At 33.6% G+C, this 23,964-nt stretch overlaps 1 protein-coding gene across 9 annotated transcripts in view; it reads left to right on the top strand.

Moving 5' to 3' along the window:
* Window positions 1-23,964, top strand: part of COL11A1 (collagen type XI alpha 1 chain) — a 215,493-nt gene that overhangs the window by 158,829 nt on the left and 32,700 nt on the right. For all 9 annotated transcript variants that reach the window (XM_023258940.2, XM_023258942.2, XM_023258945.2 and 6 more), the window contains 8 exons: window positions 2,967-3,074; window positions 7,475-7,582; window positions 9,235-9,288; window positions 10,433-10,486; window positions 10,979-11,086; window positions 15,424-15,477; window positions 17,077-17,130; window positions 18,731-18,784. In XM_023258940.2, the coding sequence (XP_023114708.1) occupies window positions 2,967-3,074; window positions 7,475-7,582; window positions 9,235-9,288; window positions 10,433-10,486; window positions 10,979-11,086; window positions 15,424-15,477; window positions 17,077-17,130; window positions 18,731-18,784 (594 nt within the window). The remainder of the gene's footprint in view (window positions 1-2,966; window positions 3,075-7,474; window positions 7,583-9,234; window positions 9,289-10,432; window positions 10,487-10,978; window positions 11,087-15,423; window positions 15,478-17,076; window positions 17,131-18,730; window positions 18,785-23,964) is intronic.

Below are 23,964 nucleotides of genomic sequence, written 5' to 3'. Positions count from 1 at the left end.
TTCTTCTCCTCACTCTTCCTTTCCTCCACCTACTTCTCTCTCTGTCTCTCTCTGTTTCTCTCTCTTCTCTCCTCCTCCTCTCTGTCTCTGTTTCTCTCTCTCTGCTCCTCCCTCCTTTCCCTACCTCTCTCTCCCTCCCTCCTCCTTGCCCTCAACCTTATCCTCCAGACTTTGCTTCTGACCTCCCTCTCTCTAATAAGTAGAGACAAATCTTTATATTCCTTTCACTTTTAGAGCAGTACCTCTTGAATGCAAAAATACCTAGAGGACTCTACTGTTATTTTTTTCTTCTGCACTGGCCTCTGAAATTATTCATCCAAAGTATGCCACCTGGTTAATACTTATGCCACTTGTGGTTGACTTTTTTTTTTCATAAAATATTTTAAAAGGGGCGCCTGGGTGTCTTAGTCGATTGAGTGTCCAACTCTTGATATCCGCTCAGGTCATGATTCCAGGGTCCTGGGATTGAGCCTCGTGCAGCATGGAGCCTGTTTAAGATTCTTTCTCTCTTTCCCTCTGCCCTCTGCCCCACTCACGCTTTCTCTCTCTCTCTCTCTAAAAAAAAAAAAAATATATATATATATATATATATATATACACACACACACACACACACACATACACACACACATACATATATATATATGTATATATATTCTTTAATATTATTGAATTTCAAAAACATTTTTACAGAGGCTAGATGTTTATTGTCTAAAAAACTGCAATTTTCCTTTGTAATTGTTTCTTCTTTAGTATTTGAAATATGTAATTGGTGAAAATTTAATTTTCAAACAAGTCTTGATTAATTATTATGCAATATGAGGAACAATTTCTAGGTTTGTTTTTAAATATATACTTATTATAGCTCAAAAATGTCACTTTTTGTTTATATCAAGCTTAAATTTCATGATTTCTTTCACCATATTTTTGGAGTTTCTCCAAATTATTTGTCTCCTAAGTTTAAGATACACTGTAATTAAAAAATCTACAACAGTGGTTCAAATAGTCCTATAACAAACAAGCAAAAAATTAAAGACAAAATCACTTTTTCTAGTGGCACTCTTAAGATTATTGCCAATAATCTCAAATCTATAGTCTCTTAATTCCTTTTAATTGCTTTAGCATTCAGATACCTGGCTACATAAAAACTATTCTCTGTACCTTGTAAATTTAGCTAGAAAAAATCATATCAGGAAGTTAAGTAGTAAATATTTTTGTAATCTTTTGTAATCACTGACTATTTAGATACAATTGAATAGGCACTACATGTAAAGAAATTCCAATTAAATAACCCTTGGGAGTCACTGATATCACCAGTAGAGAGAAACAGTGGTGGCTTTGTGGACAAAGCACAAGGAGTGCAAGGTCAGGATTTATTTTGACCAGCTACATGATTTTTCTTTTTTTTTTTAAGCTTATTTATTTTGAGACAGAGACAGCACGAGTGGGGGAGGGGCAGAGAGAAGGAGACAGAGAATCCCAAGCAGGGTCCATGCTGTCAGCCCACAGCCCAATGTGGGCTCAAACCCACAAACCGTGAGATCACGGCCTGAGCAGAAATCCACAGTTGGATGCTTAACCAGCTGAGCCCTCCAGGCTCCCCTTGACTAGCTACATGATTATGAGAAGGATAAATGACCCCTGAGCCACAGGGGTCTCACCTTTAAAACTGACACGCTAAGGCTTCTGTCAACTCAGTGGGTTTTTTGTGGGAATAAAAATGACAAAATGAATGTGGAATGGCTTTGTAAATTGTAAAGCACTATGTCGATACAAACTGTTGTCATTATTATCACTGTTCTTGTGTTCATATGGAATTGATTCTCTACCTAATAAAATATAAATTAGAACAAAGTCAATAATTCATATTTGTATAATAAAAAGATTTCCAATTATATGGGAAGTATAATGTTAGAAAATAAATGTTAAGGTATTGTATTCTCCAGCTTTTATAAGTCATTTCTTCTATAATTTTTGAAATGATGTTATTATCTAAATATCTTAATTTTAAGGAAAACTGCCAGTAATCATATTTTCTAATATTTCACATTTAGTTCAATCACAAAAGAAAATGGCAAATTATAACTTAGCCATCCATCCAGGGATCTAATCCAAAGACAAAGTTCTTGTTATTTTTCATTAAATAAAGTTGGAAATAGTAAATAGGTTAACTTGAGCTTTACATGACTTAGTAAATATGTTTGCATTTTCTTATTCTTTCTTTAAATAATGATTTCTTAAATGTCTTACATGTTATTTTTTTCAGTTTACATATTAGGTATTTTTTAAGCAAATTAGTTGAAAATATATGGCATCTTCTTTGAAACTCAATTGGACATACCTAATTATATGAATTATACTGTCAGTGTTCATAATAAAACCCAACGATCCCTGTCAGACTCTAAGATAAATTAAGGACCTATTTTCTGGGAAAAAGTCCAATCTCTGGGATAGTGATTATCAAACTTTATTATGTAAAAAATTATATTTGTAGCCTAATGCAGTGACAATTTCTGAACTCTTTTTTAGGACTTTGAAATTATGATTCAGCAAGTTTGAGGTGAAGCCCAGAAATTGCTTTGAGAAATACTAGTCTAGAAAATGTATTCTGCCAATCTGTAATAATACAGGAGTAAATCATATAAGTTATTTATTGGATTCGTGTTTCATAAAGCATTGTGAACCATTTTGAACACTTAAATGAAAAAAAAAGATACTTGTAAACATTAAAGCTTTAAAAATTAAAATTTTTATATCAATGTTTCCTAATTTCAATATCTGCGCTTAATATTGGGGCTAGAAATTAATCATTCAAATAGTACAACTATTCCTATTTGAGATCTTTGAATTGTCTAAAAGTGACTTTACATTATTTACTATACTATGAGACTCTACTATTAAATAAGTGATTCTTAAGCCAGTTTCCCATCACTAATAATAAAATACCTTTTTTCCCCATGTACTAGGGCTCACCAGGAGAACGCGGATCAGCGGGTACAGCTGGCCCAATTGGATTGCCAGGGCGTCCAGGACCCCAGGGTCCTCCTGGTCCAGCTGGAGAGAAAGGTGCTCCTGTAAGTAATTTCAAGGAGAAAATATATTATACTGCCATTCTGCACAAGTTATTACTTTTTATTCAAGGATATTAGTTCTTCATACTCCACTGCCTTCTCTCTGCATATGTGCCTGGCATATAAACACACCTCTTTTTATATTTGTAATAGAGAAAATTTCAAATTCAATTAAATGAGATGACATTTTCCCACACTTTATGAAACTCTAAGACCTGTGAGGGAGTTGGATATTATGAATGTAAAAGGCTTCTGATTTTGCTCCTTTTAAAAAATAAAATTGGGGTTTTGATTAAAACTATACTTTGCTGCTTTATATTAGAAGTATGCACTTTTCACTCCTCTTGTATTACAAGTTCATATCCAATATTTCCAAAGTCTGTAAATGAAACCCATAGAAAGTGGCTGCTCTTCTCACGTAATTTGAATTTTGATCTACAGTGAGTGAGATGGAAAACATTTAACCAATTATTTTATCTTATATTTATTGGATTTAAAATTTTTATTTTTAAGTGATTATGGGCTATAGTCTGTTCATTAGGCTTACGTTTCTTTGTCAAGATTTCTCTGTTTTTGTTTCTGCTTTTGATTTAATCATATAAATTTTCCTAAAAAATTCTCATCCTCCAAGATTAAAACAAACTCATTCATAAATGTGGATAAAATGGCTTTAAAAAAAAGGTCCTTGAGTGCTAGAAAATATATCCAGGGCACACCATCATGAGGGCCGAGAGATTAAAAAGTATCCTTTGTTGAATATTAGAAAAGACCACGAATACTGAAAGCTGAGTAGAAGGAAAATGAGAGAACAGGACTTGGTCTGTTGGGCATTCATGATAATTCTTATGGATAATTACAGTGGGGTTCAAATGAAGGCGGTTGATAAAGAAGTGGGATAGGTACACGTAGAGCAACCCAAGTAAGCCATATGGCTAAAAAATAGTGGGACAGTAGGTAGCAATACAAGCAGAATTGAATGCATTGCCTCTTGTTATTATGATGCACATGTATTTACCCACAACCAATAATAAGAAAAGAATCAGTGAAGAGTGAGGAAGTTAAGGGTGTCAGAGTAGACTAGAGCTGCCAACTTTGAGCCAATCAGAATTCGCCTGGGAATTCAGGTCTGTAATTTGTTTAGCTCATGATTTTGGCTAAGCTATTTAACCTCCCAAAACCCAGGAAAAGAAGATAAGTACAGTATTTCGTGAGGGTTAGATGAAATGGTAGTTCTAAATTACTTTGTAGAATTGTGATAATAAATCTTCAGTGAGCCATCATCATCATGTTTGTGGACCAGAGTTGTCACAAAAAAGGGTGGATTATAACCAGAAAATAAATTGACTTTTGAGTAAGGAGGGGTGGATTCTGTGAATAGGGTACAAGTACAGGCTAAATACAAGATCATGCCAAGTGAAAGGACATGGGGATGAGTATCTGCTTCTATCAAAATGTTAAGGTAAGATTCAGCTGTTAATATTAGCAAAGGGGTAGAAATGATGAAATAAAGACTGCTTAAGGAGAGATAGATGATGTTTCTGGTAGTCCCATAGACTGTGGGCCAGGAGATGCATACATAATGGAGGAAGAGTTTGTCATCTTGCAGAGTTGTAAATGAAGAATCTAAATTTAGTGTGGTGTAGAGCAATTGAAAGATTTTCTCCTGACTCCACACAGACCAGAATCAGAAGAAATAAATGGCAGGTGATTCTTGGCTAGCAATCATGTGTACTATAATGAAGGCAGGTAAGAATTAATGTGTCTTATTTATGGATACTCTCGTATAAAAGAATTGATTTTTGGAGTCCAAGCTCTAAAAGAAATCCACATTTAAGGAGAAGTATCTGAATCAGCGATGTGGTTAAAATAGTGAAGTTCCCTGTGAATAGCACAGCACATTTTTGGAGTATAAATAGGTTTGAGATATTACAATATTTGATTTAAAGGAAATAAAAGGTCTCCAAGGTGACACCAGGGGTATGTCTTGCATGATAATTGGGGAAAGTTTTGAGAAACCAGGTCATATGGAATCTAAGAAATTAATAAATCGGTTTACAAGTTAACTTTGTTTTATAGATAGTTTGTTATTTTTGTTGTCAGTAAGTAATCAACTCAACAAATATTCCTTAAGTGGCTACTCTGGGCCACAGGCCAGAGGGATGCAATGGAATGCAAAAACAGACATAGTTCTGCCCTCACACAATTTATTGCCTGATGGGGCAATTAGATAATAAGTGAAGGACCACTAAGTACATGTATAATTACAAGCTGTGGCTAGTGATATGAAGGAAAAGTCAGCTTGTAACGGAATGGAGCTGGAATCAGGGCATTTCCTTGGACAGGACACTGATGGTAGAATGTAAAAGGTGAGGAGGAATTATCTGGGGGAAGGGTCCAACTAGGTAGATTCAGGCAAAGTGACAGGAGTAGCATGGAATCAGATTTAACTGAAAAAGGGTCTAGAGGGAGTTGGAATTCTAGAAAGCCAGTGCAAGGGGGAAGGCCAGATGCTGCTGGGCAGGTAGGAGGAGATAGATGATAGGCTGCACTAACAGCTTAGTCCATATCTTAGGAATGGTAAACAAGTAAACTGATTGAAGAATGTTGGTAAGATGATCTCATTGTCTGTCTGGTTACAGCATGGGGAATAGTTTGGAGGTGAGAATAGATGTGAGAAAAGAAAAAGGTTATTTCAGTTGTTCAAAGGAAGGCTGATAGTATCTTGGGATAAGGTGTTTGTGGTGGAGATAAACTGAAGTAAATACATTCAAGAGATAAAACAGATAAAACTTAGTCATTGTAAAGGGACAGGAGGTGGTAAGGGAAGGAGGGTAGGGAACAGGGTAACACAAAGGCAGGAGCTTAAGAATTGTGGATTCCCAGCCTCTATAACAAGAGAGCAGAGAGAACCACTGGGAACAATCAGCCATATATACCTTCTGCAAAATTGATGAAATCTTGACCTTTAGGAGATAGTTTACTTTATACTTGGAAAGAAATTTTAATGGAAAATAGATGTCATCTTCATTATCAAGGCACTATTTTTTTCTTAAATTGCACAATAGAGGTATTTTAAAAATAGGAAAATATTGCCGTTGTCAAAAAATAAACAAAGCTAACAGCCTTATCATTTTGAATCTGTAAAGGCAGGAGTGAATTAAAATATAAAAATCTAGGAAAATCCATGATGCATTTGTTAAAAGGAGAAAAAGCTGATGCATAAAGCAAAAAGTTGGTTATATGGGAAAATGCATTTTATGATTTCTTAGGCCTGTTTCAGAGCCCAGCTATTTCAGTAGCACCACCAAAAAAAAGTAAAAGCTCAGTGAATTTTCATAAACATCAAGCATCTGATTTACCAAAATACAATGCTTGATTAGGAAATGTGAGTTTGAAGGAAAAATTCTAAGTTGAGTCTCAATTACTTTTGTGGGCCATAGCCTGAGATTTATAAATTGTTAGTGAAGAAGTTTTGGGGTGATGGTGGGGTGCTCCAGAGCCAATGACCTAGATAACTCTTGAAGATGTCTTTGGTGCAAAAAGGTGATTTTATGAAAGCATGGGGACAGGACCCGTGGGCAGGAAGAGCTGCATGGTGTGGTGATGGGTAACTCATTATATACCTCAGGTTGAGAGGGGGTCAGGGATAGAGTAAGTCTCTAAGGAATTTTGAAAGCAAGGTTTTCAGGACCTTGAGGGGCAAACTGTTGCTAGGAAAATACAATTTATTGTCATTTAATAAAACCTCAGTCACGAGACCCTTTAGATGTATATCATGGGACCATAAGCTTGGAGTATGATTGCCAGCGTATATATCTTGGTGCAGTTGAGATAAAGGAAGTTGACTATAGGATCCTGGAGGTTGGGACAATGTTAAGCTAAGGTTCTCTTTTGTCCCTAGCAGAGTGTGATCCTTGAGTTGAGCTCCTAGAGAGAGGTCACTTTGCCTATTTCAAGGGCTTGTCAATGGGCTGTGGGCAGTAAGGGAATTTAATTTTTCATTTGCCTTAGTTTCCCACATCACCATGGCAAGCACTTAAACCCCTTTCCTTTGTTCTTGGCTAGCCAGGAGTGTCTGAGGAATATCACACAGATCCCACCTGGGGTGGGGGTGGGGGTGGGGTGGGCGGGGAAGCACCAACTTGTGCTTTACCCCTCAGCCTGCCTCCTGCTCCCTCATCAGTTAGCGAGGATGGTGTTCTTAGTCAGGAAAGTATGTAGGTATCTTTTGTGTCATCATTTGTTAATTGAAAATATTTTCTACTTGCTAACATTAAATAATTTATCTGTCAAGTTTGGAACTCAGAGTATGACCTGCTGCAGCTGTACTTAAAAATCCTAATAAACAGCTAACTTAAAGGTTTCTTACAGCAGAGTAATGGTCTGCTGGATTTTCAATACAGGGAGAAAAAGGTCCCCAAGGCCCTGCAGGGAGAGATGGAGTCCAAGGCCCTGTGGGTCTCCCAGGGCCTGCTGGGCCTGCAGGCTCGCCTGGAGAAGATGGAGACAAGGTTGGTATTCTGCGTTCATATGAGTACATCCTATGTAAATGCAAGTTTATTCTCAAGAATCCTAGATTTAATATTTCTGAAGATTAGATGCCAAATCTCAAGACAGTTTTTTCAAAGTTTCATGCATGTTCCATGTGCTCAAAGGTTTTAATTTACAGTTTGAATACTATTATCTATCCAGGAAATAGTGTGTTGGATGTAAACAAAAAAAGAGAACACAAGAAAAATGGTAGAAAGAAAAAATAGCACATGGCAAAATTGCTTATTTATTTTCAAATATATGTGTTTCTGAACTAAATGTAAAACTAATTGAAGTCATTGCTTGTATAGGCTTTGCCCTTGTGTCTTGGATATTGCAAAGGAAGACTTAAAATAGGTTAAATTCTGGGGCGCCTGGGTGGCTCAGTCGGTTGAGCGTCCAACTTTGGCTCAGGTCATGATCTCGCAGTCTGTGAGTTCGAGCCCCGCATCAGGTTCTGTGCTGATGGCTCAGAGCCTGGAGCCTGCTTCGGATTCTGTGTCTCCCTCTCTCTCTGCCCCTCCCCCACTCACACTCTGTCTCTATCTCTGAAAAATAAACAAACATTTAAGAAAATTAAAAAAACAAAATACAATAGTTTACATTCCTATTTGATAATACTGGACATCTCTTTTACCAAACGTAGAAATGAAGATTTTAAGCTTTTTATTTATTTATTTATTTATTTTTAACGTTTATTCATTTTTGAGAGACAGAGCAAGAGAGTGTGAGCAGGGGAGGGGCAGAAGGAGAGAGGGAGACACAGAATCCGAACTGGGATGCAGGCTCTGAGCTGTCAGCACAGGGCCCGAGGCGGGGCTCGAACCCACGAACTGTGAGATCATGACCTGAGCCGAAGTCGGACGCTTAACCGACTGAGCCTCCCAGGCGCCCCTTAAGCTTTTGATTCTGAATGCATAGCTGTATTGTTATGTGTATGTATCTAAGGTGTTTTCTAATATTGTGAAATGCCATAACACAATTTATGAGCCAGTAATCTGATAATGTGCAACATTTTTAGCATTTGGAAAACCAGGAGAAAGAAGTAATTAATTAACTAAGAATTTTGATTAATATGTAATTATATTTTTGTTAATATACTTCCATTATCAGCTTGTTGTGGTGATTTTTCAGATAAAACTGATTTTGTGAATTAAAAATCCAGTTGTAATATGCTTCAAAGTTCAGTCGACTTTGGGTTATCTATATCTTTACTATATCAATGTCAATATCAATCTATATCAATATTAGAAACAGAGTAGCAGAGAAAACCCATATTTTACATTTTTTAAAGTTTATTTATTTATTTTGAGAAAGAGAGAGAGCACAAGTTGGGCAGAGGAAAAAGAGAAGAACAGAATCCCAAGCAGGTTCCACGCCATCAGCACAGAGCCTGATGTGGAGCTCGAACTCATGAACTGTGAGATCGCGATGAGAGCCCAGATCATGAGTCAGATGCTTAATCAACTGTGCCATGCAGGCGCCCCCAGATTTCACAAGTTAAACAGTGACATGAAACACTAGTATAGAATTACTTTAAAGTAAAATTTAATAATGGGTGATAGTGATGACAATTGCAACGGCAGGCATGACATATTAGGGATAAACTTTAACTCAACTCTTTCCAATACAGGGTGAAATTGGTGAACCAGGACAGAAAGGCAGCAAGGGTGACAAAGGAGAAAACGTGAGTTTCCTAATTCTTATTGAGTGGAATTATTCATTTAACTTTTGTTTTGTTTTGTTTTGTTTTTTGGCTATTGACCAGGGATATTTTTCTGTAGTATTTACTACCTACTTGTAATGTCCATGCTACATTATCTCTTTGACAACTATTCAGTTGAGATTGAGTCAGTTCTAATTAAACCTCTTTTTGAAGTTATGTGTTAAGATACACAGTACTTCTAACCCTAAAAGTCTTACAATAAGACTAAGTCATCAGCAAGTTTACCTTCATTGCTTTTGCATCAAATATCCCTGTGATTTAATGAGAAATGGTGTCTTAGTGTGGTTATAAAAAGGATTTTGACCTGATGGAAACCTAAAAATGCCTCAGGTACCCCAATGGTTTATGAACCATGCTTTTGAAACCTTTAAGTACTATTCCCAACACATAGCAGTTATTGTGACGAACAATATAGTCCAATGACTGTTTTTCTTTAGTGCCAGGATCTTTTGTAGTGTAGTAATGTATGTAGTTATGTATGTAAAATGTATGTAGTTATGTATGTAAAAAAAAGACAGTTAAGAAGCAATATTTATGCATGTAAGACTCATAAACCTATTGAAATCTATTGCTCAAATAAGGAGGCCTGGTATACTTAATATATACATACATACATACATACATACATGCATACACATATGCATGTGTTTTCATATGAAGGAAATTCTAAATTTTTGTGTATCACTATATTCTGTCTGTATGGAATCCTTACCCCAATATTCACTAGAAAATATTGTATAGATAGATCTTTTAAGTGCTCTTTCTGAATCATACATATCTCATTAAAGAAATCTGGCATTTTGAAATTTTTCAAATGTGAAACTTCAATGTGATTTGTGTTAGCATAAAAATCCATTTTTAAATATCCACTGCATTACAGATGAGAGTGTTTTCAATAACTACCAATTTAAAGCTGATTACAAATAGGCAAGTCTGAGTCTCAAGAAGTAAAATAAATAATGGTTGACTGCTCCAAATGCAAGAGACTTTTCCATAGAAGTAGAAAGATGTATAATAGACTTTGATCAATCAAATGTTCTGCACTATTATAGCTGAGGCTCTTCTGGCTTCGGTTTCAAAATTACTGATTTTTATCTCACCACAGGGTCCTCCTGGACCTCCAGGTCTTCAAGGTCCTGTTGGTGCCCCTGGAATTGCTGTAAGTATTTCTCTTTGTTCAGCGAATTTATATCCTCATGGTTCCCTGATTAAATTTATGAACTGTCACATAACCAGTTGATTTTGTGTGGGTATAACTATGTCTAATGTTGAGCCAAATATAAATTTTCTAATATAGCTAACCAGGCTGATCTTTATAAACAAGAAATGTTATGACTTCATTTCAAAAGAATAATGAGTTAAAAAGTACTTAATTTGTAGTAAATTCTGAACATTTTCCCCTTGATAGACAGCTTTTACTTCACTTGGTATAGATGAGAAAATCAAACTCAGTCATGCTCCAGAAACAAAGAATGTAAACCAAACAAACAGTGGTGCATTTGCAGCAGATAATGGAAATTTAATCTTTTTTACTTGGTTCCTTGTAAATAGACCAGCTTTGATTAAATTAGAAATAGCTATATTTTTGTGATGACTTGTATCAGAATTGTGATTTTTCCGGCTTGTGATCATTGTCATTGCTCTTCTCTAGGGGGGTGATGGTGAGCCAGGTCCCCGAGGTCAGCAGGGGATGTTTGGACAAAAGGGTGATGAGGGTGCAAGAGGTTTCCCAGGACCTCCTGGTCCCATAGGTCTTCAGGTAAGATGCTCTGGGCATTTTGTACGCTGTCCTGTCCACCTTCTTCTCATACCAGGTTTTCAGGTGGATGTAAAACAAAGTAGCTTTCCTTTTTTCTATCTAGAAGCCTGGATACAATGTTTAACCGTAATTACTGTTTTATTTAAATGTTAGCCCTACCCTAGGTATTACACCTCTATTCTTCATTCCCATTTTGCTTAAAAAATGAACTACAACCTTATTTAAGGCTGAGAGTTAAAAGCGAGAGGTTAGAAGGATTCTTTTGCACGTCTCATAGCAGGAAAATTAGTACTTCAGATGACTAGCAAAAATTAAAAGCATTTTGAGAAGAGCCATCTGCCCATCACTACTACCAACAGACACTGCCAAGAACAAATGTTAAACAATAATAGGTAAAATAAACAATTTGCAATGGATTGATCATTTAAAATAACTTATTTTAAATTATAATTTGTATTTCATGAAGCACATTCAGGACAAGAAATATGAAATTATAAATCATTGTAGGCTAAGAAATTTTCATTCAAATATGCCTTACAACTGGACTGTTAGGCAATACTTTGCATTGTAGACATCTTCTATGCTGAGTTGTTTTTCTACTCTTCCATGTGATGCTCACGGCTTCCTACAAACTTTGGAAACATCTGGCTTTCTTCTTTCACATACTTATTCTACACCTACCTAGTGATCATCTGAAAGATTATAAAATTGTGCTTTAAATGATAATTTGGGTAACACATGGATGTGAGTTATGCCACATTAACAATTTTAGAAATGATTAAATTAAACCATCTAGATCACTGTCCTTAACAATTTGTTAAGTTGTAGAAAAGTAAATAGAAGTTGAGTTTATATAAATTTATTTTTTTGCCTTTATTTTCATAAGTCACAGACTGCTTGTTTTTAATATTAAGTAGCCTATTATATACATAATTATACAAATTATATTGTAAATAATATAATTAGTATATTATCATAGTTATTGTTATAGCACTCAGTGAATATGATATTGTAATTTTCTGCTTTTATTTTAATCCGAAATAATTCTTTTTAGATTTGGGAAATGCAAAAACTTCATTTCATATTTGTGTTTACCCCTTTATATTTATTAGGCAAAAATAAATGATCAATTATGAATACTAAAAATCAACATGTGTGAAAAACACACATATTTGAAAATAACAACAAGGCATTCAAAATTAGATTGCCAGTAAATATGTTACCTTTCATTTTCTGCTTTTTCATTTAACTGATTACTCTGAGTCTATAAGGCTGTAATTTAGGAGTTTAGTTCTCCTGATTAAAGAAGATGCCTTGTAGCTTATATTTATAAAATATTAAATGAAAAATTACCTTCATCTCCACAAATGTAAGAAATGTGCTCTTTGATGAGGGTGACTCAAGAAATTAGTTCACTACAAAATTGATTATATTCTCCCACAGCTACCTCTTTAAATCAGGAATCTGAAAAGATGCTAATGTAATTAACATGTTCACAATTTCATCTGCACCCTTTAATTGAGTCTTCATGGCAGAATAGATATTAGCAATTATAATACATAAATAATAGTCATCTAATATTCTGATTAAGTGACTCCATTTTTCAGTTTGATGTTTACAATTTGTCTGCATATGAAGGAGATGTAAAGAAGGATAGTTCTTGACCTAAATTCTTTTTTTTTTTATCTTGCCACTTAAGTGGCAAATGATTTTAAATTGACAGACCTTAAAACAGAATATCTCCATGCATAAATTATTCCTTAGGAGAAAGTTAGGGCATGTGAACACTGATTAACACTGTAGCGTCATTTAGCACATTTAGTTTCCTGCAACAAAAGAATTTGACTCATTATGTCTCTATTAATTTTAATGATAAGAACATTCTGTCTTAATCAACTTAAACTATAACCAGACTTCATCAGAAAGAAAGAAATATTTCAATGTTTTTCTATTGGGAGGTCCCTATCGAGCTAATATTAGGAATACTCATATGCCTAAAAATATGCTGGCAATACAGAGCTGGGTCTGTTACAGAAATAAAAGAAAACTATGAACTCTACTATTTTTATACTCTTCAATTTGGGGATTCCAAATCAGATTCACTCTATACTAAAAGGAGGTGGTGGAAACATAGACAAAAGATAAGAATGTGAGTATTAATTTATATGATGTTTATAATTTAAGTTGCAATCCATGCTACTTAGCGAAATCAACTTGAAATATTAAATGTTAAAATCTACCTGCCTACTTAAGAATTTAGTTTTCTGTGCTCTATCAATGAATTATAATCTCCGAGGTTGTGCATCTTGGAATCTAAAATTTTAGCAATCTTTCCCAGGTAGTTTTTAGGCAGGCTAAACTCTAAAATACTGCCTAGCTATGTCCTCCTAGGAACTTCTCCAGTGATTCTAGAAGCTACTTTCAAATGATATTAACCATTTGGGAATAACTGGCTATTTTCCTAGACATCCAAGTGACTTTTGAGAAAAAGGAGATTGAATCCTGGTATATATTGTTCATTATAAATCCATAACTAAGATTTTGTCATAAAGATAAATACATGCCACATTAAAAAAGGTTTACAAATATACTCAATAAAGCACTCGCTCTCCAAACTGAGAGTCATGTGGAATTAGTAGGTCACAAAAACCGTATAGTGTGTTATTACCAGCATTAAAAAAATGAAATATAACAGGATAAGGTAAAACAGATTAAAAATATCAGAGATCACCATCATCTATGCATTAAGGGTATCACTTTTTGAAACTCATCTTTCAGCTATTTTGCACATGAACATTTAGGGGGTAATAAGTGAAATGTATTTATTACTGTGGGTCACGGTCAAATAATTTGCAGCCACTGCAGTGTAGTGCCAAGTTAATAAGTGACTAAAATACCAGCAGAGATTTAGAACTTTGTATTGTGCATTTGTATTTATTACATAGATTATGTCTGAAATACTATTTTACAAGTATTAAAAATAAAGCATATATAGAGTGTGTAAGTTGTAAATAAATAATGGCAATAATACTAAAAACATTAAAAAATTAGAACAATCCATAATCCTACCATATTAAAAACTGTTGCCACTTTTACTATTTCTGTCCAATAATTATCATGCCTATTTTAAACACATATTTCACAGATAAATTTACACTATGCATATTTATTTATATTTGTGTTTTATTACTTATTATATATCATTCATATTTAGAGTATTAGTAACACATTAATAGCCCTATAATATCCCAATATCTTATATAACAAAACTTATTTAGCTATGTTTTCTATGATTAAACATTTAGAATAATTGAGAATCTTAATAGTCTTAGCTACTGTTACAATCAACACTTTATTACATGTAGCTTTTCCTGTTGATTTATTTTCTTAGAATTCATTCATTCATCATTCATTCAACATTTTCATGAACTCCTACTTTTGCCTGGTCCTCTGCTAATTGCTAGAGATAAAATATTGATAATTACTGCAAAGTAGCTTATAATTGTAAGTATATAAACAAGTGACATCATTGTGTTTTTAAGTATACAATTCAAGTATGTGCAATATATGGTTGAGATGTGAAACAGGAAATATGAACAGTTCTGCATGGAAGAACTAGTTAGGAAGACCAAGAGGAAATAAAATAATTTTCCCATAAAGACATAGGTGAAATTTGAGTGTAACCTGCCCTGTGAGTTTATTCAGTAACACAGAACTCTTCCTAAGGCAGTGACACTGCTATTGGATATCAAGGAAATGAATTTGAGAGAATAAAGGAAATGCAATACAGCAGGTTTTATGACCTGGTAGTTTTTTAGGACTAGAAGTGAAAGTAACAAGGTTAAAAATTCAGAAGATATTTATAATCCTGGAAATGTATCGGAAGTTTTATTTTCAAAAGAGTTTTGTCACATTGGTACCCAACTATAAAACCTCACCTGGATAGGATGTTCTAAAATAATTTGGGACAAGATTTTTTTCAGAAAATCTTTGCAATGGCAGCCTTGTATACATGTGTATATGTTCATAAAAGATGGAGCAAATGATTAAGCATCCATAAATTCCCAGGTTAAATGATATATTCATTCTTGTAACTAAAATCAAACAGTATAATATTATAGAAAGCATGAATTTTATTTGTAAATGTACATATAAGATTTTATTATATGTAGTTAATACTTGCGTTTCAAGTATTTTGACACATGATAACTTCTAAATCTTATTTCATGTTCTAATTTGACTTTATATCTAATTTTGGTTTTATATTAGAAATTGGCCAAAAGTTTCTTTTTAAATACATGAGTGACGTTTATTGTTTTTTTATTATATTTTCTTAGGGTCTGCCGGGCCCACCTGGTGAAAAAGGTGAAAATGGGGATGTTGGTCCCATGGTAAGTTTATATCTTATAGGATATTATGGATATTGTGAATTTTCACATTACTAATATCTTTAAGGGTTAGTAATCTGAACAAAATAGTCCTAAAAGCCATGACTTTTCAGATTGATGCCTTCTCCTTTCCCTGCCCAGTCTGTATCTGTGACCATTGAAGTTTCTTTCATCACATATCACTTTCTTTTCTCTTTCTCACTTTGGACTAATGTTTTATAAACATACAGCATTCAGTGGTTAATATATTGTTGCATATATATTTTTTCTAAGTGTATGGATTATTGAGGTGTATATAAACTGCCAAACTTCAGTTATTTATTAGTCTTTAGCTCCAGACTTTGAAGTGGACCAGGTAAAGAATAGATAATAGTCACCCTTCATTTGGATAAGTAGAAAATGTTAACATAGTATTAAATATGTGTACTTTTAATCAAATTCTTAATTTAATAAGGAATCCTATTTGAATTAGAATGCTATGACAAAATAATTTGCATTTATCGATTCTGGCTTTCTGCTCTAAGTATAAATCTAAGAGTTAACTGAATTTTTGAAATACATATATCTGTTTATTAAGCATTACCTTGGATAAGGAAACAATTAACCCAAGGTCATTGAAATCTATAATGAAATGTAATGAATGTATTTTTAATTGTTTCTTCCTTTCAATAAACATTGCCCCCAGTTTTAGTTCCATCAGAATACGTATTTTGATATTTTTATACTTTCATTTTAGATGTTATTTTCTTCAAAAAAGAAATAATTCTTTTCATCACAATGAACTTAAAGACAGTGAACATAATAAACATTGCTGACTCACATAACTGACTAATACTCTTTAAGCAGCATCAGATACATAGAAAACTCCTTTCTAGATATGACTGCTGTGGTTCCCTGAATCATTAATACATTTCTCTCTGACATATTAGTAAAAGCTAATAGTAAGAAAGTTTCCAACAATGACATTAAAATAAACTGTGACCTTTAGAAATAACACTAATGCCCTGGTATTCACTACAGACTAATTTAATCACAACCTTGAAGGTAAGGGGTTCTGGCCATCAGTATTTTGTAAAAAGTAGTCCTGAGGTAATTTTAATGCACAGCCAGGGGAAAGAACATTTATCTTAGGAAGACAACTAAGTAGTTAATCTTATTTCACTTCTAACATATAGAACATGAGAGCTGACATAAAAAACACAAAATATACAAATAAAAAATACTTTTGTAGAATTAATGAATTTTAAATCTACTCAAGCACCATTTCTATTCCAAATTTATGCTCCTTTTTAAATCTAGCATTCTAGCATATTCTAGTATAACATATTTCTGTTCCATTATGAATTAATTGTACCAGATAGTAGCAATAGCCTAATTTTCAAATTTTTAATCATATCGCTTGCCTGCAGTCTGAATTTCCCCATAGCTATGTGTAGAGAATCATTTGCTAACATGATGTTGTATCCATCAAGAATGACTTATAACCCTGCTATGGTCCACTGATTATGATTTTGGAGCGTGAAACTTCTTGGTCACAAAATGAAAATATCAGAAATGCATTTGGGTTTGACACTAATAAACCTTAATATTCATCTCTTACAGGGTCCACCTGGTCCTCCAGGCCCAAGAGGCCCTCAAGGTCCCAATGGAGCTGATGTAAGAACTGTGAAATATATGTTCATTATTTTGAACTTACATAATTGTCAGTATTATTTAATGGCGGATGGTATCTAAGACATAATGGAGATGATTGCACTATTGATAAATATTTAAGTGAACAAGAGCTCAAAAGTAATCTACTCACTACATTTCATTTTACAAAAAATAAACAGGCTTTGTAGGGAATTAGTCAAAACAAGTATAAAAGAATTTCCAAGTTCACATTCATTATAAAATATGTTAGAGAATTATGTGCATAATATGTGCACCTCTTACCATGTAAAATGTTTTCTCTCAATTGTATAAAGACAGTCTCCCCCCTGCTCTCTTGCTTGCTTCATAATTGAACCACTCTTCCAATATTACAGGATTTGAAATGCAATGCGATTCTTATCTTATTGTTACCATTAAAAAATTTCTAGATTTTGAAAACTCTCTTCTGATTTCACCTTTTCACAATGAAAAAATCATTTATTCTTGTTTTTAGTTGCTCTTCTGTCATGCCTGGTTGCAATTCGGGCAGGCCAGAACTGGATAAAATAGACAAAGAGCAGATGTACTAAAAGAGCTTTTGGGTTTTAATTCCCTTTAAGTAATATAAAGACTAAGAGATGATATAAAGGCTAAGAGATGGTTCAGATTGGTTTTTGCATGGATTGCATAATTCTTTTTTTTTTTATGAAATTTATTGACAAATTGGTTTCCATACGACACCCAGTGCTCATCCCAAAAGGTGCCCTCCTCAATACCCATCACCCACCCTCTCCTCCCTCCCACCCCCCATCAACCCTCAGTTTGTTCTCAGTTTTTAAGAGTCTCTTACGCTTTGGCTCTCTCCCACTCTAACCTGTTTTTTTTTTTTTTCCTTCCCCTCCCCCATGGGTTCCTGTTAAGTTTCTCAGGATCCACATAAGAGTGAAACCATATGGTATCTGTCTTTCTCTGTATGGCTTATTTCACTTAGCATCACACTCTCCAGTTCCATCCATGTTGCTACAAAAGGCCATATTTCATTTTAAGTTTATTTATTTTGAGAGAGAGAGAGAGAGAGAGCACGAGCAGAGGAGGGGCAGAGAGAGGGAGAAGAGGATCCCAAGCAGGCTCTATGCTTTCACACAGAGCCTGATGTGGGGCTCAATCTCACAAACCATGAGATCATGATCTGAGCTGAAATCAAGAGTCAGATGCTTAACTGAATGAGCCACACAAGCACCCCTGGATTACATAATTTTTAACCAGAGTCATACTTAGATGCACTCCCCAAATCTACAAGCTATCCTCTAAATCTGACCTATTCAATGGGAAAAAGATTGAAATTATGATCTGAGTATCAGCCAGTATGACTAGAGTTGGAAAGTCTTCTGTCATATATTCAAAATTCTGGTGAAATTAAAAACCCATATAATATAATTCAGTTATTTGCTATCTAGTAAATTTGGCAACTCAATAAAGAGCATCATTTTGTCCCATTGTTTAAATGTCTTAGAATAATCTTGCATATCCTTCTCCCTCTTTGAGAACTACTAGATATATATCTATGAATATGTTATTTTATTACAAGAATAAGGATAACTGTATTCCTTTTCCTCCACTGCAGGGACCACAAGGACCCCCAGGATCCATTGGTTCAGTTGGTGGTGTTGGAGAAAAGGTAAGAAATGTAGTGATAGACACTTTGAAACAGCAAGAATTAAGAACTTTGATGAAATTGGCTAATATTTTAAGCGCCTCTAATAGTACTCTTTTTAAGTATTTTATATATAGTTATATGAATCACAGCCCATCCACTCTAGTAGTTAAATTATTCATATTATTAGTTAAATTATTCATATAAATATTAGTTAAATATGATTTTGAGATATCATGATTTTTTTTCCAGATATTGTGTTGAGCAATATACACAGATTATTTCCTTTAATCTACACAATCACCTCTGATGATGGTATTATTATTATCCACATTTTTAAGCTGAGAGAGTTGAAGTTTAGAGAATTTCAATAATTGCATCAAGGTTTTGTCCTTAGAAACTAAGTCAGGATTTACTCCCATGTATGTCTGACTAGACTAAATGTCTCTAAGTAGTGCTTTCAAAAAGAAGAGATTGGTTGATGTGACTGACTTAAACAGGAAAAAAGAATCCTTTGAATCACAAAAGAATTAATCATTCATTTTGTCATGTTTGGAGTTATATTTTCATTACTAATAATATGACCTGCCTTTGGCACTTTTCAAAATACTTGGCATGTGCCATAACATCTGGGCTCAGAATAACTTCGTTTTCTCCTGAAAATGATTTCACTTAAAACAACTTTCTTTTTATGAAAATGTCAAATGATTCTCTGTTTTCTTATTTATGCACCCATGCTCATTTCTTAATACAATTTTTAAGAAAATTGACATTGGTATTTGCTTTATTTAAAAATATAAATTATTTGCCAGTTTTGAGGGATGAAAATTGCATTTCATACCATAAAATAGTATATGGTGAAAAAATGTATTTCCTGAATTTTATAGTTATTAAGTGATATCAGAAGTATAGACATATCCTAAAAATGATTCTGTTGTTTGGTCTTAAAGATTTTTGACTGAAATTACTTTATGTTAATTAAAAGATTTATCCCTCAGAAAAAATGCAATAAGATCAGAATGTGGTATTTTGATGTTTATATTTACTGAACACTCACATTCTACCATTTTGATTATAATTAATCCTATATTATCAACTATTCAAATACTTTCTTCATTACGAAATTAGAAGCATTTGAAAATGATCTAATTCTTACTGCATAAACAGTGTAGTTTTTTTACTGACCATTTATATTTTTAAATTTAATGTTTTGTGCTGAAAAAGTGTGAGTTGAGGTAAAATTTAAAGCACATTTTTCATTGAGTGCAGTTGTCATGGGAAGAATTAGCAGCAAAGGCAAGAGGCCTCTGAGGGTAAAACTGTCTGAGACAGATGAAGACAGACTCACACCTTTCCCCTTTCTTCCCTTGGCTTTTATGTTTACTTATTTTTTGAGAGAGAGAGAGAAACAGAGCATGAGCAGGGGAGGGGCAGAGAGAGAGGGAGACACAGAATCTGAAGCAGAGTCCAGGCTCTGAGCTGTCAGCACAGAGCCCCATGCGGGGCTCAAACCCACGAACTGGGAGATCATGACGTGAGCTGAAGTCTGGCTCTCAACCGACTGAGCCACCCAGGCGCCCCTCTTCCCTTGGCTTTAATGTTGACTAGATAGTTGTAACAAGTACTTTCTTGTTTTAGTTTTGTCCACATAGAAAATTCCGAAATAATTCTAAATAAATTAATTTTAAATTTAATAGCCTTTTCAGTTTATCTTACTGGTTTCCTCAAACTTGTGGGTACAGTAGGAACAGGTTTAAATACTTCAGTTACTTCTATGATTTTATCTCATGTTACTTTTGGTGACAAACATGGATGCCAAAAGTTTGGAGTTTGGCCAAGCTGTTTGTTTAAAACCTATCTGGTAACACTTGTCTATCTTGGAGTCTTAAGAGAATGATACAGTGAACCAAGATAGTGCTTTAACCTCTTATAATTAAAATGTACCTGATCTAACGTTGTTACACTAAAAAAGAGTTTTAATTTTTTTCTATTAAAATTGTTTTTCTGTGGCATGATAGAAATAAAATTCTAATTATAATTTTTCTTCAGAATCTAGGGTAATATAGTTTGCTATAGATTACAGATTTCCGATATCAGCTTTGATTCTGGCTGTATGCCTCCCCATTTCTATTTTGGAAAATTTATTCCCAATCACTAATTCAATAAAAAAAAAGAGAAAAGAAAACTAATATCCTGAGTCATGCTCCAATTTGCTTAAATATGTTTAATGTGTTTTCCATGTAATGTAATATTTGCTATAGATGGATTTGCACTTCAGTGATCTCCTCAAAACAAGGAAATATTACGTAACAAAGATATTACCTTAATATTTAATGTGTACTTTGTGACTAGATTACAATTTGTTGTTCCTTCTGAAGGGAATTTTAACCTGAATAAGTGTTTCAAAGGGGTAAAATGTTACATAAGTAATAATAAATTTATAATCTAGAACCTCCTTCATATGCATTGTTCTTCACAGGATATATATAATTGTATATCAATTATTATTTTTCAGAATAAATATGGTGTAGGTTTGTTGATGCCAGAAATGCAGATTCAATTTATATAATATGGTTTGTTGCAATATTTTATTTTGCTACCTGTAATTTTGTCCCATCCCCTTTCAAAAGATTTAATATGGTACATTTTAGATAATATTAATTTTATCTTAAGTAATGGCTATTTATATTATGCATACTGGCTCTAATATACACAAAGGTGGTTTTCAAGTGTATTTTGGGCAAATGAATATTAATGCATTATTCTCAAAGTGAAGAGACTTTGTAGTAAAAACTTGTCTTTAAATTTCGATCATTATTTTAAATCCATCTCTTTACCACCTATCATTTCCTTCAGTAAAATGGAAACAATCCTTACAGAATCTACTTTTGTTTGACTTTACACTGGACATAGATTAAAGCAGAACAACAAAATATACGGAGTGTGACATGAAAAATGTACTTATTTCGCCTCTTGTTCCAACTTTTGTGATATCACCATGCGTAAGAAGATGTTTTGTACCCTGTCAATAGATGACCTGCATTTTCCCCCAGCTTTACTGAGGTATAAATAAAAAATAAGAATTGTACATATTCATAGAGTACAATTTGGTGTTTTGATATATGTGTACATTGTGAAATAACCCCCACACGCCAAGCTAATTAATATATTCATTACCTCACATAATTACCTTTTTTGAATGTGGCATGAGAACACTTAAGTGTATTCTCTTAACAAATGTCAAGCATACAATACAGTGTTGTTAATTATATTCACAATGCTGTGTATTAGATCTCCAGAACCCATTCATCTTGTGTATCTGAAAGTCTGTAACCTATGACCAACATTTCCCCATCCCCCCCACACCACAGCCTCTGGTGAGGAGCATTCTACTCTCTGCTTGTATGAGTTTGGCTATTTTAAATTCCAGGTATAAGTGAGATCATGCAGTATATTGTGTATATTTAAAATTTAAAGCATTTAATATGGACATTTTATAGTTGATTTGAATGACAAACTGCTTAAGTTTTATTTCAGAGCTATGAATCATGGGTCATAAAACTATTACTTATATATCATTCCATCCACCCGAGATAGATTATTTCACAATGTACACGTATATCAAAACACCAAATTGTACACTATGAATATATACAATTCTTATTTGTTATTTATATCTGAGTAAAGCTGGGGGAAAATACAGGTCATCTATTGACCAAATACAAACATCTTCTTATGCATGGTGATATCACCAAAGTTGGAACTAGATGGGAAATAATTACATATTTTTAGTCACACTTTTTATATTTTGCTTATATTCATTGCTTTTTAAATAATGTAAATGTAATATTTTTCTTGTAAGGTTTATCTAAAATAATAAGTATTTGCTACTCCTCTTGAGAGAGAAAATAATTTACACACACTAGTGTTACTAATAAATTCCTAGAAAATACTCGATATTTCCATCATGATGCAAATAATTCAAGAAATTAAAATATGTGCATATTCTCAAAGAATAAGGAATTATGTACACCAAACATTCTTTCCCCTGGAGTTATGTTTATATTTAATATAATGCATTTCAAACCAAATTTAGGAGCAATGGGTTTATACCAGTATTACTGGAAAGAGCAGAGTTGAAAGTTAAAGGAAATTCAGACCTCACATTTTTTTAAATTTAAAACTATTTCCACTTCAAAATTTCTAGTTCCACTGATTTTGTGTAGGAATACAGCATTATTATAAAACATCATGTAAAAATTATGTAGAAACATTATTTCACTTGGAAGATTAATTGGATACAATAATTTTCTAGGTGTAGAAAATTAGTAATAGACTTTTATAACTAAAACATGCTAGTCTAGGAGGTTTATTTATTAGCCTGCTAAGCTAGGAAATAGCCATCCATACTTTTTTAAATGTTTGTTTACTTATTTTTGAGAAAAAGAGAGCAAGCAGGGGAGGAGCAGAGAGAGGGAGAGAGAGAATCCCAAGCAAGCTCTGTGTCGTCAGCACAGAGCCTGATGTGATACTCAGTCCCATGACTGTGAGATCATAACCTGGGCCAAAATCAAGAGGCAGATGTTCAACGGACTGAGCCACCCAGGCACCTCTAGCCATCTATATTTATACAAGGAGATCATAAAAGTGAACAAATTTATAATATTTATATCCTCAAGAGGAGTTTTAATTAGTATCTAAGTATCTTTGTGTATCTTATAAGTACAGTACTTTTCTATGATCTCAGATCTCTATTAAATATATTTTATAGCATATAGAATCAGTATACTACCAACTGATTTGCTTTTTTGTTATTGTAAAGATAAAGCAAATTAACATAGTAAAAATGAAAGTTATTTAATCAATAAACTAAATTATAATATGAATATTGATGCAGCACAAAAGCACAATATAAAATTGGTTAGGAAACATGCAGATGTCTGTTTTGTGTGGTTTGGTGGTAACTTGGGTTAATGCTCTATTAACTACTTGCTGAGACACCCACTTCTGTCTCCTCACTTGAGAAATAAAAATACTGAGGTCAGTAATAAGAAAAGTTCCTTCTTAAAGTCTTCTACTGACTTTTAAACAATATGTTGAATTAAGGTCTAGTCTAAAATGTCGTGGCCATCATTGAAAGCAGTTTTACAAGCATAAAAATATCATTTCTGTGTTTTGAAGCTCATTTCCTCTCTTCTTTATAG

This window comes from Felis catus, chromosome C1 (assembly GCF_018350175.1).
Source record: "Felis catus isolate Fca126 chromosome C1, F.catus_Fca126_mat1.0, whole genome shotgun sequence".
Lineage (NCBI taxonomy): Eukaryota > Metazoa > Chordata > Mammalia > Carnivora > Felidae > Felis > Felis catus.
This window is presented reverse-complemented; position numbering and strand designations above follow the sequence as displayed.